We start from the raw sequence: 17213 nt of genomic DNA, 5'->3' as shown, positions 1-17213 counted from the left end.
AAGAAAAAAAAAAAAAAAAAGGACTGTGAGCATCACCACGCACAGCGCCCACTATGTCAGAAGGCAATTAGAATATGTAAGAAAACATGATGAGACGTGTAAAATATGGTGAAAAAAAAAAAAATGTGTCCTGACCTTCTGCTGCACTTTTGGCTTCATCTGATATGGAATGTGACAAAACTGGCCACGAGTTCGACTGTGGTAATCGATTATCTGTGTCAATTGAATCGAGCTTTTTCTTGCAATGAAATACATGTTTGCCATGTGTCTGAGACAATGCACAAGGTGAAAAGGAGCAGTGAAAATGTAACTGCTGTTCCACATTATTTGCCTCATTTTGACCCACCTGAAGTACCAGCTACTGTACGCCCAACTAAATCTCAATCTGCTCAAAATGAACGCTCATCTGCAATATCTGAGAAACCAAAAAAGTCGTAAATTGTGTCCATGCAGTGAGTTGACAACACCGCCCAGAGAACATCCCATAAAACAAGTCCAGAATGAACATGTAGCACTTTTGTTACAATGCTGGGTGTGTTTGAGCATGAACCAAGAGCTTCTTCAGAACCCTGGGCAGGTTATCTACAGCATACTATTCAAAGAGTTCTGTCAAAACAATTCACATGAAGCACAGTACACAATGTGTGACTCATGAACACGTTTTCACCCAAACAAAGCTTAACCCCTCGGAAATGAACATATTCCAATGACTCCAAATGTGATATAAAGTTGTACATTTCTGATAAAGGAATGAATAAAAGCTTGAGGCACCAAAGGCTATTATACACAAAATACAAATGATGTTAAAGAATGAGAGCAAAAACAAAAGAAAAAATAAAGAAAAAAAGGCATGATTGTATTCTGTTTACGCTCTCAGTAGACATCGAAGCATCCCCTGTAAAGGAGAGGCAGACGCACCGGCTGACCTCCACAGAGGTCGACTCTCAGCGACTCTCCTTTGGATCCACCCCCGGTCCGTTTTCTCAGAGGGGGTCCTGAGCCTGATTAACTTTCCTATCAGTGCAGTGAGCCCCGCTAAGTCCTCCCCTCTGGTCCGGTGACATGTGGAGGCACCACATTGATGCTGGTGCAGAGCCACATCAGTGAAAACCTGCTGATATCACAACCCTCTGCAGGCATCACCACAATAAAGCAACAACAACTTTACTTTTTTCTCGGGGTTTTCAGGCTACCAGCCATGGCGTGACTCCCTTGAGAAGATAAAGCAAAGAAATGACTGATTTAAAGATCCAGGATGGTTTTTTTTCTTTTTGTATTAGTGTTGTTGTTGTTGTTTTTTCTGCAGAAGCCATGACGCAACCACAAAACAGTGACACGTATGTACAATACATATAAACATAGTTTCAGTATACTACTCATGCTTTTGCAGGGGTCGGGGGTGCAATATTTCTGTTTGGCAGTCTTTTTTTCTATTTTTTAGAAAATGGTGCTGCGTGAATGGACGGTGAGCTTGTTGAGACGAAACAACACAAAACATCTAGTGTTTGGTGTTAGAGAGCCAGTCCAGATTCTCCTTCTCCACTTCCTCCTCCTCCTCCGTCTCCTCGCTCCCCCTCCCCCGTGAATCTGGCCGGACTGCCACGCTCCGGTCTTAGCCATGCAAAGACTACAGAGACAAGTTCTGCTGCCAGCCAGGGATCGACTTCCACCGCGATGTGGATGTGAGAGAGCGGACACACACACACAGATGGGGTTTTTTTTGTTTTTTTTTCTCCACACGGTGATGTGAGTAGAAGCAGCTTAGGGACAGTTATCTCTTTTTGTTTCATTGTACACATAGACTTCTTTTCTTTTGAACTTTTCTTTTTTTGTTCCATTAAAAAAACTATAAATACCAAAAAAGAAGCATTATTTACAAACTCCATGCGTGTCAGGTTAGAGTGATCACTGCAAGAAAAACACAGGAGAGAGAATGACATGAATGTGGACATGTTTTCACTTGGCTTCATAATTCAGTTGAACTCAGTTGAACTGGTTTGACAGAGTGAGTTATACAATGTTACAACTGAATTCTCAAACCCATGCAAACATAGAGAAGCTGAAACTGACATATAATCCCTTTAAGCAGGAAACACAAGTTAAACCAATCCTTTACTAACTTACTTACTTACTACCAACCTTACATTTTTAAAGCTCCTGTGAGAAGTTTTGAGCTGGTGTAGGTGTCAGATGAGGCGATTGACAACATGCTTTAGAAACAGCCTTATGCCTAGTCCCACACATAGGCGGGTATTTTTGAAAGCTGAGGTTTTCCTTCTCTGTTTAAAAAAAGAATCCCGACCACACACGCTAAGAAAACGCAAAACTCACTATTACGGCTGTCAAAGGCATGTCAAGATGCTAATAAGATTCTTCATCTGATAACACTTCTAAAACATTCACAGGAAAAAATCCGCTACAAGATAAAAGCTGCTGTTTTGTCCACAGGGGGGCGCCATACTCGCCACAACCAAACGTTCACAACAGGAGCTTTAAAAAAAAAAGTATATAATTATTTAACTTAACTTTTTAGACATTTCGCCCATAGTTTATTCATGTTAAAAATATGTAGCTGAATAACTGTCATAATACTCAAATATGAACTTTTCGTACCTTCTGCCAGCACCCAGGCATCGGTAATCCGTCCGGACCCTGTTCAAGAAGAGCAGCAGGGAAGGAAACAAACTGTAAGTCTGGAACAGGAGGGGGTGGTTTGCTCTTAACAAAATGCAGTTAGTGTTATTAATGAGTGGATTATAACCAATAAAAACGCATGAGAAATGTCAGATTTTTAGTTATTAATGACAAAAAATCATTCTTAGCTTTAATCACAAGAGGAGAAAAATCGTAAAAAACTTGAGACTCTGAATAAGATAACATCGAAACACACACAAATGGCCACACTGAGGAAAATCAAGCTTTGTATAAAAATGGATTGAAACAGAAAGCCTAACATATTTACATCATTATTTTAGTCTTTGCCTTATTTCTGACTGTACCTCTAATGATACAATTCTGTATATTAAGATTGTATTCTTGTTCATGCACAGAAAACACAGAAAACGATATACAAGAAGTCATGCACATCAATATTCAACACTACTCTTGGATTTTGTCACAGTTGAAATCACTGAGACTATAATAATATCTCTGTAGCTGGAAGTGAATGACTTCAGATGGTCTTTGGTGAGATGGCATTTGAAGATGATAAGTGAGTGTATTCTTCTCTATTAGAAATCATTTCATTATTTACTCATAATGGACACTTCTACAGATTACATCTCTTGCTATGTTCCCCATGTGTTTCAGAGGCAGAACGTGACATAAGAAACAAGAATGTTCACGTTTTGAGGAGGTCTCTCTGCAGTTATAAGTTTCATATATCTTTCTGCTTTTCTTTCATGGTCTGGCCCAATTGGTACAAATTCAGGAAGGGGAAAAGGGGGAGTTAACAGAGTAGAGGAGGGGTCCTTGGGCATCAGTAAAGGAGTCTGTGTTAGCATCAGGTTATAAGGTAACTGCTCCCTGAAGGGATCAGCTGGAAGGAAACAGGAGTTCAGCAGATTGTTTTTTTTTTTTTTTTACAGTTTTAATCATGGGGAGGAAAGGACTCAGTTAGAGGGAAAGATTTAAGAATCAATCTTATAAATGATCAGAAGTTCAAAGTGTAGAATTCACTTGTTATTGTGTGTATTTTCTAAAAGAGGCTGCTTGCGATCAGAAGTTAGTGATGTAAATGGTGGTGTATGTGGGTTTTCTTAACAACTAAAGTTGAGTGTACTCATGATGTCTGAGGTCTCAGGTCATGCATGGTTTGGTTTCAGTGATGACTGAAGGTGAGCAGCATGCAAGGGTAAGAGGTGCAGGAAGAAGAGAAATACTGTACCAATTGGCATGGGGCATCCAGCCCATCCAGACCTGGCTGCCCTGGTTCCCCCTTTTCACCCTTAAATCCCCGGAAACCCTGTTTGCAAAGATGACCTAGGAGTGTTACTGGGAGACACGTGGACGGCCCTTAACCCCTGCTACCGTCCATTCTGGCTGTCATAAGAGAGGGGGGGGGGGGGGGAGGGGGAGGAGGAGCGGCTCTGTGAGCTTGCTGATACCATAATCCAGCCATGTTTACATGTTTGTTTTTTTTCGCGCATGTTTTTTGTGTCTAAACAGACACAGAATTGAAGCAAATATTAGAATCTGATTTGAAGTTTTTATGGTCAGGTGGATGCCAGGTATCTGTGTAGCCACAGGGCGCTCATCCTTGATCGAGACGACTGCTCTACACGACTGGGAGGAGAGTCCCAGCTCACTGTTATGACATACCAATGGGCAGGGTGCATCTAATCCAGGGGCACCCTGTTCGCCTTTCTCGCCCTTAGGCCCTTTTTTGCCCTTCTTTCCCTTCTCCCCCTGTGGATACAACGGTTTGGTCAAGTTAACATCATTTGTTTTTTTGTTTTTTAAAACATTTGGGACAGCACTGCTATTAGCGAGGGAGTGATTAAAAAGGAGGAGGTCCAGGAAAGAGGAAGAGACACAGTCAGTGTTAGAGAGGAGGAGATATCAGTGTTTGGGTGTTTTCATAAAAAAAAAAAAAAATTCCTCAGGACAGGAGGAGGACAAAAAGGGGAGAATAGTACAGGGGAAGGGAGTAAAAAACAGAGCTGATCGGTCAAGGGCAGAAGGATGAGAAAGAGTAGCAGGGGACAAACCTCCAGGAAGACAGAATTCAATCGAACACTCTTTAAAACAACAACTGTATCCCTTCACATCGGGTAAGGCTTATATTTATATTCACACACTAAAGTCCCCATTCCAACAAGCAGTCTGGTTCAGGTCAGTACGGTACGGCACACATTTATTGGAGTTTCGACTGTCAAACGTTGAAAAATAAACTGTGCCGTCATACTTTTCTGCTACCCTTCTGATGTGTTGCCAAGCGTAACAATCTGACCCTGATGGGTGGTTATCATCACCACTTCCCTGTGCATCAGCGGTAAAAAAAACAAAAAAACAACACAAAAAAGCGCCATGTTAAAATATCCTGTGGATTGCGAGGGCGTCATTTAAAGGCCTGCAGCTCGTCTTCTTCTTGCGGTAAACAGCCACATGCCAAGAAGAACCAACGCAGAATGCTGGACGTCCTCCATTGTTGCCCCTTGTTTACTGTATCACGTTCTTCAGTAGCTGACGCGCGTCATCTATATCCATCCGGCTTACACCTTACACTTACCAAGTAAGGGTAAGGCTGGCTGAGGGTTTACCGTACCAACGTGTACTGAACCAAACCGGACCTCTTGGTGGAAATGGGGCTTAAAACCATGCTTTAAATTATAACTGTTAGTGTTAGTTATTACTGCTAGAAGTAGTAGTATTTTCACTGAAGTTCAGAGGTACCATATCACAGCAGACAGTTGTGTTTATAAAAAATGAAAAGTACTCATAACTCATATTAAAGATTGCTATTATAGTGTTTGGTTTTTCATTTTCTTGATTCCAATCTTGGCAGCTTTTACTTACAAAATACGTTTATTAATGATCCGTTCTGTGTTTGGAAAATTGCTGTTAAATGCCGTTGTTACAGAAACATCTTCATGTTTCAGAAATGGGATACAGTTTCTCAAATACATAAAACATCGAGAAAGACTGAACATGTGTTAGTTAGTGTTAAAAATAAAAAAGATACATAGGTGAGAGACATTCATTACTGTATTCACAAGTAAAAAAAACACAAAAATTAAAATTAAAAAAAGGCCCAGGGTGTGGAAGTGAGATGTTAAAAGTGTATGTTCAGGCATGGAAAGGACAGAAATTAAAAACAGTGAACTGTAAGAACCTGCTGTCAATGGACTTGTTCGATTGAAAATGTTGAAATTGCTTTTTCTCCAGAATGAAACTGGATTTGTGGTTTTGAGAAATGAGATGGAAAAGAATTCAAAAGTGAAGAACAAAAGCTTGATTGAGAGAACTGCAGATGACGATCTGTACAAAATATGACTGTTCAGTATATCTGCATGAGCATAAGAAAATCAGTAAATATATTAAAGGCACAACATTGATTACAACCCCTATTTCTATCAGCTGTATTTGTTTCTACCTTTAATGAGGGACATTAATACTTTGGCCTTTAAAGTCATATTTCCATGAAACCCGTCTACTCCTCTGTGACTGTCCATTGACATCAGTCCTCTGTTAGTTTAGGGGATTCAAAGTCACAACATCCTTTCTACATCTACCTTTTCTCCTCTTTCCCCAAGGTCGCCTTTTTCTCCCCTTAAACCTGGCAACCCCTGAAAAAGTACAACTCACTTAATTTCTCTCATATCCAGATAGAGGAGCTTCAAAACAAACACAAGATTTCTGTCTCTCTGCCTTAAGAGAAAAGTACTTTATAAAGTTCTTAGACTTACATCCAAGCCGGGTGTTCCAGCCGCTCCCTGCAAACAAAACAATACAAGTTTTATTATCATGTAAATGATGGACTTATTAATAAAGGTACATCCTGCTTGACTTTCCCGTTATAGCACTAAAAATGTAAAATTGGTCTAGAATGTAAAAGCACTGACAAGCTCAAACTTACATTTTAATGGATACATTTTTTTTAACACAATATTCTCCTCATTTAACTCACAGGAAGTCCGTAAGGTCCCCTTGGTCCTGGCTCGCCTTGTGCTCCTTTCTCACCCTGATAAATAGGAATCAGAGTAAGAATCACATGTATCAAACAGTAAACAGATGCTTTAAAATCAATTAATGCTGAAGATATTAAAGTTAAAAATAAAATAAAAAGGACCATCAGTTGAATGCAAGAACGAAAAAAAAACGAGTGTCTTACAATGTCGCCTTTCGGCCCAGCAGGACCAGCTGGACCCGAAGGCCCATCCATGCCCTGCAAAGAGTCATGAAGTCATGGTGAGTTTGCATTAATGGATAATAGAAAGTGTTTCACAACAAGGTTGATTTTCTAAGCATATAACACATGGATAGCAAAAAAATAATAAATGTTAAGCGTCCACATTTGTACAATTGTCCCGTCTGGTTTGACCTACAAACAGCACACACAGAGCTGCTGTGAGTACACGTGCATTGGCCACAGAGGACATTTGCAACACTGCTGACATAGTTAATGTATGAGTGAGTGTTAATGCTGAGTTAATGCAACACAGGACAAAAAAACGAGATCCTCGAAAGGCTTTCTTTACAGTCGCTATCCCTAGAATTAATCTCCCAGGGGCTACATTGAAGTCTTGACATTTTGCTAAGATGTAAAAGCCCGACAAAATCTTAACTTTCTTTTGAATCAATATCAAATGAAATAAAATGGGTTGATGGTGCCATGGTGGTACAAAAATTGAGGAAAAGGGGGAGGGGGAGCTGTATGGAGGGTGAGAGGGAGAAAGAGTTTGTAGAGGTTGGGTGGTGAAGCCTCTTGGTCACATGACACTCACCCTAATTCCGGGCTTGCCGTCCAAGCCAGAGGCTCCCTGTGTGGTTATGGAGGTATGAGTGACATGAACAAGGCGGGATTAGTACCAGATGAACACTGTTATTAGGACAGGTTGATGGCAGGGTTTACAACAACTAAATTACACTATGCGTTACAGGGATGACGGCAACAAAAGGGTCGGCCCAAGCCAAAGAAAATGAGGACAGAAAATGAAGACGGCCATTTAGGCACACACTCAAACACACATATACACTCAAACACACATATACACACAAACACACACATATACACACACTCATATAAGTGCACATAAGTCACACAGGGCTACAATATAAAAAAAACCAGATGTTTGAATGGCTATGGAAATGAAGGACAGAGCTTTTTGAACGAAGATATCCCATGATGCACGGCTGTACTCACAGGGAGACCAAGTGGTCCGCGGTCCCCTTTGTGACCTGATTCCCCTCGAATACCCTTCATACCATGCAAACCAGATTCCCCCTAAAAAGAGAGAATAACTTAAACACGGAAGAACTCCAATTGACTGTCAGGAACTTTTGATTTGTGTTCACTTTGGCCGCCCCCCTCTGGACACAGTGGTACATCTTCCCTTCAATGACTTTTTTTTACTAAAACAAAAAAATTCCTCCTGCTTTCTTTTAACAATCAGAGTTTTAAAAATCTTTCCTGTGGAAACTATAAACAAAAGGCTTTGCTGTAGTATGTGGTAAATTATTTTGACTGACACCAACGTTAAAAAATAACTATACAGAAATAATAAATCTTTATGCAGATGTTCTTATTTGATTTTTTAGCTCATAAAGAGGCTTTTATATACATTTCAGTCTGTTTCATAACCAGCTTTAACAAATTGTTAGAGGTAAATACTTTTTACAGATTTTCTAATAGTCATTTTATTCTTATGTGAATTCTAATCATGTATGAGACGTTGTTGCACTTGTACTTTTTTTGTTTTGTTTACCTTCGCTCCAGGGAAACCATGGGGTCCCTGAAAACATGATAACATGGAAAAATATGAGTTTGTGACTCCTGACATGATCATCCATCTTTAGCCTAAGCTGTTTCTTTCTAGCCTAATTAGACATGTGCTGTTGTCTGACCTCGGCTGAATGAATCTAAGATAATCCACAGTCTGTCTCACTATTTCATAATTGAGCATTTACAGCAGAAACACCCCCACCTAACACTGGGCTGCAAATATACAGCTGTATGATGCCATTAGTAAGAGGCTGACAGCAACTGTAGAAGTCATCTGATGTCCGCATGTAAAGGGTTTGATTCAATCTATAGTTCCATTGATTCTTTGTGTGGTCTCCTGTGATTTATTCATCTGGAATAACAGTAGTGTGTCACATGTTTTTGATTCTTGTGACAAACTGATTGAGCAGTATCGGACTTTGTCTTGCTCACTACAGGGAGGAGGAAGGTTTGAGTGTTATGCGGCATTATGCAGCACCTTACATTGAAGGTAGTTATTCACTTTTAGTATTTTGTGAGTTTAGTCCTAAATGCAATGTTTAAAATGTGTTTTTGTAGAATACACACCATTGGTCCAGGGGGTCCGTGTGGCCCGGGTGGCCCTGGAGGACCGCTGATCTGTAAATTTAAAATAAAGATATGTATTAACCAAATCATTATCAAACACAGTGATTTTGTCCAGACTGAATTTTTACATTCTTCATACAACACATAACTTAACCAAAGCTTGCCACATGCACTGTATAAAAATGGACGACATGTCCCCTAACTCCTTTGTTGTACAAACAAAGGAGGCGGAGCTTATGATCTATATTGCAGTAAACCAGTAGGGGGAGCTCTAAATGTTTTGGCTTCACTTTGGGGAGCTGTCATGTCATCTTTCTTTCTATACAGTCAATGGTTTGCAATAGACAGTAGAAGTGAAGTGTGACAGTGGTGAGTCATAAAACAAAAGTCTCGCCAGTGACTTACTGAAGGACCTTGAGGACCAGTCAGACCTGAATCTCCTTTGTCCCCTTTCATCCCATTGACACCCTGCAGATGAGAGATTTTGTGAGAAATGTGCAGATTTGTTTTTGACTATAGTTTGGCCACACGTTAAGATTCTTACTGGGAGGCCGGGTAAACCAGTTCCTCCTTTATCCCCTGAAGCTCCAGGCATTCCCATGTCTCCTTTTGAACCCTTGTAGCCCTGAGAGCGGAGAGAAAAAAACGTACACAGAGTAAAAACTCTTAAACCCCTTGAGCACTTTCTATGTAGTTAAAAACACCAAGGTTTCACTTAAATTTAGAGCCAATTTTCAAAATAAAACGTATCTAAACATTATTATAAATATAATACTCACTCTTTCACCATCCAGTCCAGGGAGACCAGGCATACCACGATCTCCCTAAAAAAAAGATATAGTTTTGCTAAAGTAAGTAGAGAAAGTGGTGGGATCACTATAGAAGCAGGGCTTTTTGCAAGGTGAGGAAAAAGTGCAGAAAACAGGATTCACCTTAAAACCATGTGGCCCGATTGGCCCAGGAGGCCCAGGAGGTCCCTGAAAACACAAAGAAAGAGATATAGGTTTCTTTGATTTACATTCAACTGAGGCTCTTTCCAATAGCTACTTTTGTTTGTGATAATCAAAATGAAATGACTTGCAAAGGACACAGAACATGTTAGCAGTCATGGATTATGAAGCTCAAGTGAAGGACACATGCCAAAGTCAAAGCTTGTGGAGAGGATTGTTGTCAACAGAGAGAGAGGTGGAAGGGTCACATTATTTCCCCTTCTATATATCACCATTGACCTTTTTTTTTTATTTCTATACATAGATCAAGATCTTCATTTTGTTGACAGTTAAATATTCTTTCTGATATAAATGTTCCCTTTTTATTTTTTCCCATCTCTGCTGTGCACAAGTTTGGTTTGAAGATAACGAAAAGGAACTGATGCCTGTCCCAAATAAAGGCAAGCTCATTCATTTGACTGAGTTATGTAATAACTGAGTTATAATAAGTTGTCCCCCCCCCCAACATATTTGGTGACCATGCAAATTCCTACAATTATAACAACCTTATAATACTGGAATGAAAAACAACTAACATGTGATTTGTCTACATCAGCGTTTCCTAAATTGATTAAATTAAATTTGAAATTCACAAGGTGACAGACAAATTCAAGATCCGTGTCTCTCAGTTTCAGTGACATGTAAACATTTTGTCTACCTCGGAATATGACCTGGTTCCAGATTTGTAGCGTGGACCCCGGATTACACATTGAATAAAACAAGTCATTGAGGAGTAAACATTATATGTGTAACAGGGTTTTAAAACTAGATTTGGGGTCAGTTACTTTGTTGAAAAGAGCGCCTGATGATGGTTTATAAAGCGGGACCAAATGACAGATCTTATCATATTGGTTTCTGTTTAAATTACTTGGAGTTCTGGAGATGTTTCCAGCTTTGCCTGTATGAGAAAAAGACTGTGTAAGTTCTGAAAAATACCACTGACATTCAGGCAGACACTCGGGCAGCTTGTAGGGTAGAGTGTGATGAAGCATTATTGAAGCACTGGATACAGTTTCATTCGCTGTTAAGCAAACATGTTGCTTTGAGGGGAGGGAGCACAAACAACAAGGCAGTGCAAACCAGGGCTGAGTCTGGGTTGGGCCCATGCGACGACAGAGATGAATCACTTGGGGATATGACACAACACACACACAGTACACAGAGCCTAATTACCGTCACTGTAATAGTGGTAATCTTCTGCAGGGGGGCCAAAGGAATGGAAATGGGGAGGAGGTGAGAGATAAGATTGCAGAGGTCATACAGGAAAGAAACCTTTGTCTCAGCATATTGTTGCACAGATACCACTCTTTCAGATAAGCTGTTTATTAAAGAACAGATATGTTTCCTATCTGTACAGGAAGTACTCAACAGGACTTATTTTGAGTGTTGATTATGAATCTTAAAGCAGAGTTTTGAACCGCCAGCATGCTTTAAAGCCATATCCTTTACAAATGTATGTGCATCACTCTAGTGTGGCAGAAGTATTCAAGACAATGTATGTACTTTTTGTCACTTTAAAAATAACAACATTTATAATGAGAGGAAAACATCCTCTCATTATCCCTTTCCTTATCTTTACACCGCTCTTTCATCCTGCAAACATGTGTGTGTGTCAGTTCTCTCTGCATCTTTTCTGACCTGTAAAGCCTCCTGAATGTTTCCATTGTAGTCGATGATTTCTGTGGCTCCTTGCTCTCCTTTCTGTCCTGGAGGGCCCTGCAAATTATTGACATTCAGATACACATTAAAAGACATCATTTAAAAGATGCAACTGATTTATAAAAAAAAAACAAAAAAAAAACAACAGATAAATGTGAGGCCTAAATCAGTGTTTCGACACTCCACTGCCCCCTGGTGGTAGTAAGTGTGTCATTACACTAATAGGAACTGCCAGCAGTGCAGCATGTCGTGTGAAATGAAAATACTTCTGACTGCATATTATCACACTAATGAAATCAGCCCCCAAAAAACGATAGAGGCATTTATCTTCTTTAAGATTCTTGCTTACCTTTGGGCCAATAGATCCCAAGTCACCTCTATCTCCTGTCTCCCCCTGAGAAGTCAAATTGAATAGATCACGATTGTGGTAATTACAACATCTTTTGTAAGAAGCAACAAGAGGAAAGTTACATTTTAAACCCTTCTCTGTTATCGTAAGTGGCTTTTCAGTACTTAGAAATATTCATTTTGAGAAAGAAAGAAAACTGTGATGCAACATTTGTTCCCAATATTTTGGAATCGGTTCTTATAACCATACTAGCAACAATCAAATCCACATCATCATTACTGCTCCTCAACTCCACCAGCAATCTATTCCACTTGCAAGTTTGCAACTACAAAACTTAACGTCTGCTCGCTGTTTTTTTTTCTGTAGGGTTTCATCCAAAATGGTTTGTTTAAATAAGACACTTTATTGTGTGACATTGAATTGATTGAACAACTTGCTAAGAGGAAACCTAATGGAGGAAATCGAAGATCTGGGTCACCTGCAAAATCGAATTAAGAAGCTATTTTCACCAGATTTAAGAAAACATATCACCTTTGACCCTTTAGGACCAGGTGTGCCAGACTCTCCCTGTGAACCCTGTGGTGAATGAAAAAAAAAAAAAACAGAACAGATTATAGGAATCACGGGTTTAGTGACATTATAAAAAGAGCAGCTGCGCACAGGAGATATAAACATAAAATGGAAAAAGCATAAAACCAACTCTCTTTACGGGTTTAATCCAAATTCATCATAAAAATTGTATGCATTTAAAATGTATGATTCACAGAGGAAATGTCGTAAACCTCTCGTTCTCCTCCCTCGAGAGCGACACATTCAGCTTCACTAAAACAAGCCGCTTTGAATCTGCCGTAGCTGCAGAGCAATGGGGGAAAGTGTTTATTTGAACTCTGGCACTGATAAAGGAGAGCTCCGACGTTTGGCTCTTCTAATAGGATGTGAAACAGATCCGTGGCTCGTCTGGGTTTAGACTGGAGCTTTAGCTACCTGCTGAGTCAGTGCCAGACATAAACAGTGGTAAACTCATTTAGATTTGGTTTACTCTGAGCGGACTCCTGGGAGAGCCTTGATCTCATTGCAGGCTGTAATGGTTTAAACAGCCCTCTGTGTTCACACGGGTGAATATCTGATGAGTCGAATGACTTGGGAAATATTCTTCTTTGTCTTCTTTTAAAGACTCGGTCCACATTACTGTGTGCTGAAATAAGTCAGGCTCTAGATGGCAGCAAAAATCAACGGATAACATGACGGAGGTGAATACACAAGGTAGATCTTTAAGGCATACTACTCAGTGATACACTTTATTTTCTCATCACTCCTGCAGTTTGTGTGTGATGACTTGTTCATGTCTACTTAAGAAACTGACCTTTGGTCCAAAAGGTCCGATGTCTCCTCGTTCCCCTTTTCCTGGTGGCCCGTGGTCACCTCTCTCCCCCTTTAGAGACAGAAGAAAAACACCACTCACTAGTTCTGCTCATTCTTCATTAAAATGTGAGCATTCATGCAAATGCCAAGGGAACATTCTTATCCATACTGTGTTGACCCATAATCAGGCTTTTGATGTAATTCCCCTTTCGAACCAGCAGAGGGCTTTCTAAAAATACAGGACCAGCTTGACTTCTTGCCAACCCTGTCGACCTTTCAGTAAACTCGTGTTGTTTGCATTCAAATGTAGGACACACGCTAGAAAAGCCGCCCTTAGCAGACAGTAGTGACACCGAAGCGTCTGTGAAGCGGTGTGAGGAAGCGTTTGAGTTCTGCAACAGTTTGTGAACTCTACAGAGCGAGCTGTCTTACTCTAAAACATCCCTAAAATCTGCAGATTTGACTGATACCCTGCAAGTGAAGTGATGCAGAGGAGGCACTACAGACGAGCAGAGTAGCGTCAAGTATTTCACTTCACAGCCGACTGCCTTTCATTCAACAAACTCAACTTCTGCAGACTACTTGCATGAAGGATGTAAATATTTCATCATTTGGAGTTAGTTTATTGAAAGAAAGGAAATAACAGAGCTCAATATCAAACTTCCTGCTGAGTTGCAACCTGCATTTCTTAGTGTCATCCAGAACTGCTGATCAGGACTCGCCTCTCCTCCCTAGTGTCAGCAGAGGAGCATTTCTGAACATCAGAAATGAACGCACCTGTATTTTATGCAAAGGGAATTTCCCCAGTAGCTTATTTTGAAAGCTCCCTGCCCTTTTTTGTGTTGCACTCTGCAGATTTACACGATGAACCGTGACTATGCTGAGCCTGAACTTTCTCCTCCCTGATGGACTGTGACCCTTTAGAAGGTGAAATGTTATTTCTAAAAGACCTCCAGACAAACATCAACATCCTAACTTTTTTTTTGTCCTTCAGTTTTCTTCGTTTTCTTCTGCTGTGAACATTTTCTCCTTTTGAAGTGACTTTATAAAGCCCATAGAGGGGGGTGTGGTATAACTCAGAGCCTAATCCCTTTATTACTTAATGCTGATACTCCAAACCAAGCGGGACATGGCCATTATTCAGCAGTGTTGAGTCAATAAGGCATTGGTTTTCTCTTCAAATAAACGCTCACTAATGATAACTTAATGGCCCAGACTTGCAAATAAACCTACATGCTCTCCAAGGGGAAAATGTCCTGAAAATGTTTCAGCAGTGCCCCTTGTAAATATGTCCAAAACGTTTTCTGTCTTAGACTTGTGGGCAGCCCTGAACACCAGGAAAAAAAAAAACCCATCAGATGAACTGTCGCCTGCTGGGCTTCCCCTTTTCAGATAGATCCTGACATTTGATTAAGTGACAGAGATGCCCAGCCAACAATGCAGGACTGATACATCCTGATTATCAACGCATTGTAAAAAGGACGTGTGTCTGGATTATCACTGATGGCTCCCCCCTTGTGAGGATTAGCTCAAGATGAACACCTCCAAGTGACATTTTGGAGAATCAGCACCTTAATCACCTCGCTTAAGTGATGATGTCGGCTAATGAGAGCGTAAACCTGAAGGAATTACTGACCGAAATGACAACATAGACAGGAGGCGATTACTAGTTGTTGCAAAGTCATCGTCAGTGAGAGATTACTGTAGTCACTGCGGCACCCACCTTTGTTCCTGGGAGTCCCGGAAGGCCTGGTTCTCCCTGAGGGCCGAGGAATCCCGGCTCGCCCTGAACACAAGAACATTTTAATCATTTTCCCAGAATGCAAATTTGGTTTTTAGATGCGCTTGCTGCTTATGACTGCAAAACAGAAACACACACACACACACACACAAAATGCAAAGCCAAATCAATAATAAACATGCATGAATAAACTTTGACATGCACACAAACCCGTTGAAACATGCATAAAAACACGCATGCAGAAACGTATCATTAGAAGCTTTAAGGTTTACTGCTGGTCTCGTATGTATCATGACTCCTTCTTATGGGCCCCTTTTTAGACAAATCCAATAACCTTGATGAAACTCATCATGGCACACATTAAAGTTCTGTGCAAAAAAAAGCAGCTTCTCTTCAAGCTATGAAGAAGCTTCAACATTTTTTGCATTTGCACGTTTGTCTAAGCAGTCCCCTTCCAGTGTGAGGTGTGATACTTTATTTGAGTTGCGTTAAATGTTTTCATGAACCCACTTAATTGGACTGTATCACTTCCCCATCTGCACCCAGGGTTCCCCCAGCTACAGCTGCCAAAGGCCCTATGGAAGCCTTCAGAGAGGTCACGGACCCTTGCTTCTTCAACTTCGATCGAATAAACAGCCAAGAATGCAGAGCAGAACAACGCTCAGAACACCGAGTGCGACGTTAGCAAAAAGAAATGTTGTTAGAATCCATCAAGCATTCAGGCCTCTAAAGCAGAAACAGGAGTGTATAAAATGTTGAATGTATGGGGTTATTTTTACACGACCAACACATTACAAGCATGCAAAGAATGGAAAACAAAACCAAAGCAGCATCTCTTCATGCCCGTGTGAGCATTCCTTGCGTTCACGTTATTTTTCATGTTAATGGTCTTGAGATAACTGCAAGGGATTAGAATATTTCAAGCAAAGTATGGCAGTAAATAATGATGTGCCTTTTGTGCCTATAGTTTCACCATCTGCTGTATTTTTTTACGATACATTAAAGAAGCAAGCTAGGATCTGAACTTTAAAAGCCTACTCTGAAAAACTCTAAATGATCACATAAAATAAAAACTTATTTTCCTTGACAAGCAGAGACTTTGACACACTTTGCTCGGAATCTCTTAATGCCACTTCAGAGAAGAGACTCGAGTTGTTGCCAGGAATTTAGGGACCCAATTATTAATTCATAAACCTCTACAGCATCACAAACCTAAATGAGACCGTTTTCTTGCTGATTTCTGGCAGGTTTGGATCAAAAGTTCCGTATTTCTCACAGCACTGACTGTACAGGTATTTTTGTGCCTCTGCCACTCACGCAGATGGAACCAGGTACAAATCTCACACAGCCGGAAAAAAGCAAGGTTATGAGACCTTAGTGTGTCATGCATGAGGCATGATGATGGGTCGGCTGAGTTTTGCCCTGAGGTCTGCTACAGATGGGCTGAAGGGGACGGACAGGGACAACAGCGGGGGGATGACTGGGGTTAAAAACAGCAAAGCATTTACCTTTATCCCTGGGAGTCCAGGCAGCCCTGGAAGTCCTGGCTCTCCCTACACAGGAAGAGTGTGACATGTTACGGCCAAGCCAAGCTAAGCTGAGTCAAGCCTCAGTTGTCGGCTCTTTGGGGTTCTATTAGCTCGACCATCTATTTTATATTTGTGTTTTCTCTGTCGATCAAGCTCCTGTTATTTGAAAAAAGTGGCCTGCTGTCAATTAGTGTGTGCTGACTGTCATTTGATTGCAGTAAGCGCTAGCAGAAGGTTCTGCACATGCACTTTCAAACCAACTCATGCAGCCATGGCTTGACAGCGTGATTAGTGCTTGTTATAACACGCAACCCTTCACAAAGTGCATTGGCGTTTTTTATTTTGAGGATTTTATTGGTTTGGGCAGGTGCGAAAAGTTCTGGTTTCTGGAAGGAAAAAACCATCACAGACTTTGGATTAAAGTTGCAAAAGCTGTTTAAGAGAGCTTCAAGGTCGTTAGAGTTTGGCAGTGCTGGAAGTTCGAGAGCTGGCCTTTTTTTTTTTCTGTTACCAAGGTCGGGTCATTGTCGAGTTGAGAACTCCAGGTTCCCATTACATGCAAGTTTGACTAACG

The 17213-nt window shown here is 40.7% G+C and overlaps 1 protein-coding gene across 1 annotated transcript in view; it reads right to left on the bottom strand.

Moving 5' to 3' along the window:
• The window catches only part of LOC109981630 (collagen alpha-1(XXV) chain), a 138450-nt gene continuing 121237 nt past the window's right edge, over nt 1-17213 (bottom strand). Inside the window, exons 17-37 of the mRNA XM_065950229.1 lie at nt 16619-16663; nt 15093-15155; nt 13371-13439; nt 12539-12583; nt 12008-12052; nt 11638-11715; nt 11173-11196; nt 9943-9987; nt 9790-9834; nt 9555-9635; nt 9416-9478; nt 9011-9061; nt 8427-8453; nt 7865-7945; nt 6833-6886; nt 6629-6682; nt 6408-6434; nt 6234-6287; nt 3887-3964; nt 2614-2652; nt 1-1211 (exon numbers count right to left, since the gene is read on the bottom strand). Coding sequence (XP_065806301.1) covers nt 1185-1211; nt 2614-2652; nt 3887-3964; nt 6234-6287; nt 6408-6434; nt 6629-6682; nt 6833-6886; nt 7865-7945; nt 8427-8453; nt 9011-9061; nt 9416-9478; nt 9555-9635; nt 9790-9834; nt 9943-9987; nt 11173-11196; nt 11638-11715; nt 12008-12052; nt 12539-12583; nt 13371-13439; nt 15093-15155; nt 16619-16663 — 1095 coding nt within the window. The 3' untranslated portion in view covers nt 1-1184. The remainder of the gene's footprint in view (nt 1212-2613; nt 2653-3886; nt 3965-6233; nt 6288-6407; nt 6435-6628; nt 6683-6832; nt 6887-7864; nt 7946-8426; nt 8454-9010; nt 9062-9415; nt 9479-9554; nt 9636-9789; nt 9835-9942; nt 9988-11172; nt 11197-11637; nt 11716-12007; nt 12053-12538; nt 12584-13370; nt 13440-15092; nt 15156-16618; nt 16664-17213) is intronic.

Source organism: Labrus bergylta, chromosome 22 (assembly GCF_963930695.1).
Source record: "Labrus bergylta chromosome 22, fLabBer1.1, whole genome shotgun sequence".
In the NCBI taxonomy this organism is placed as follows: Eukaryota; Metazoa; Chordata; class Actinopteri; order Labriformes; family Labridae; genus Labrus; species Labrus bergylta.
This window is presented reverse-complemented; position numbering and strand designations above follow the sequence as displayed.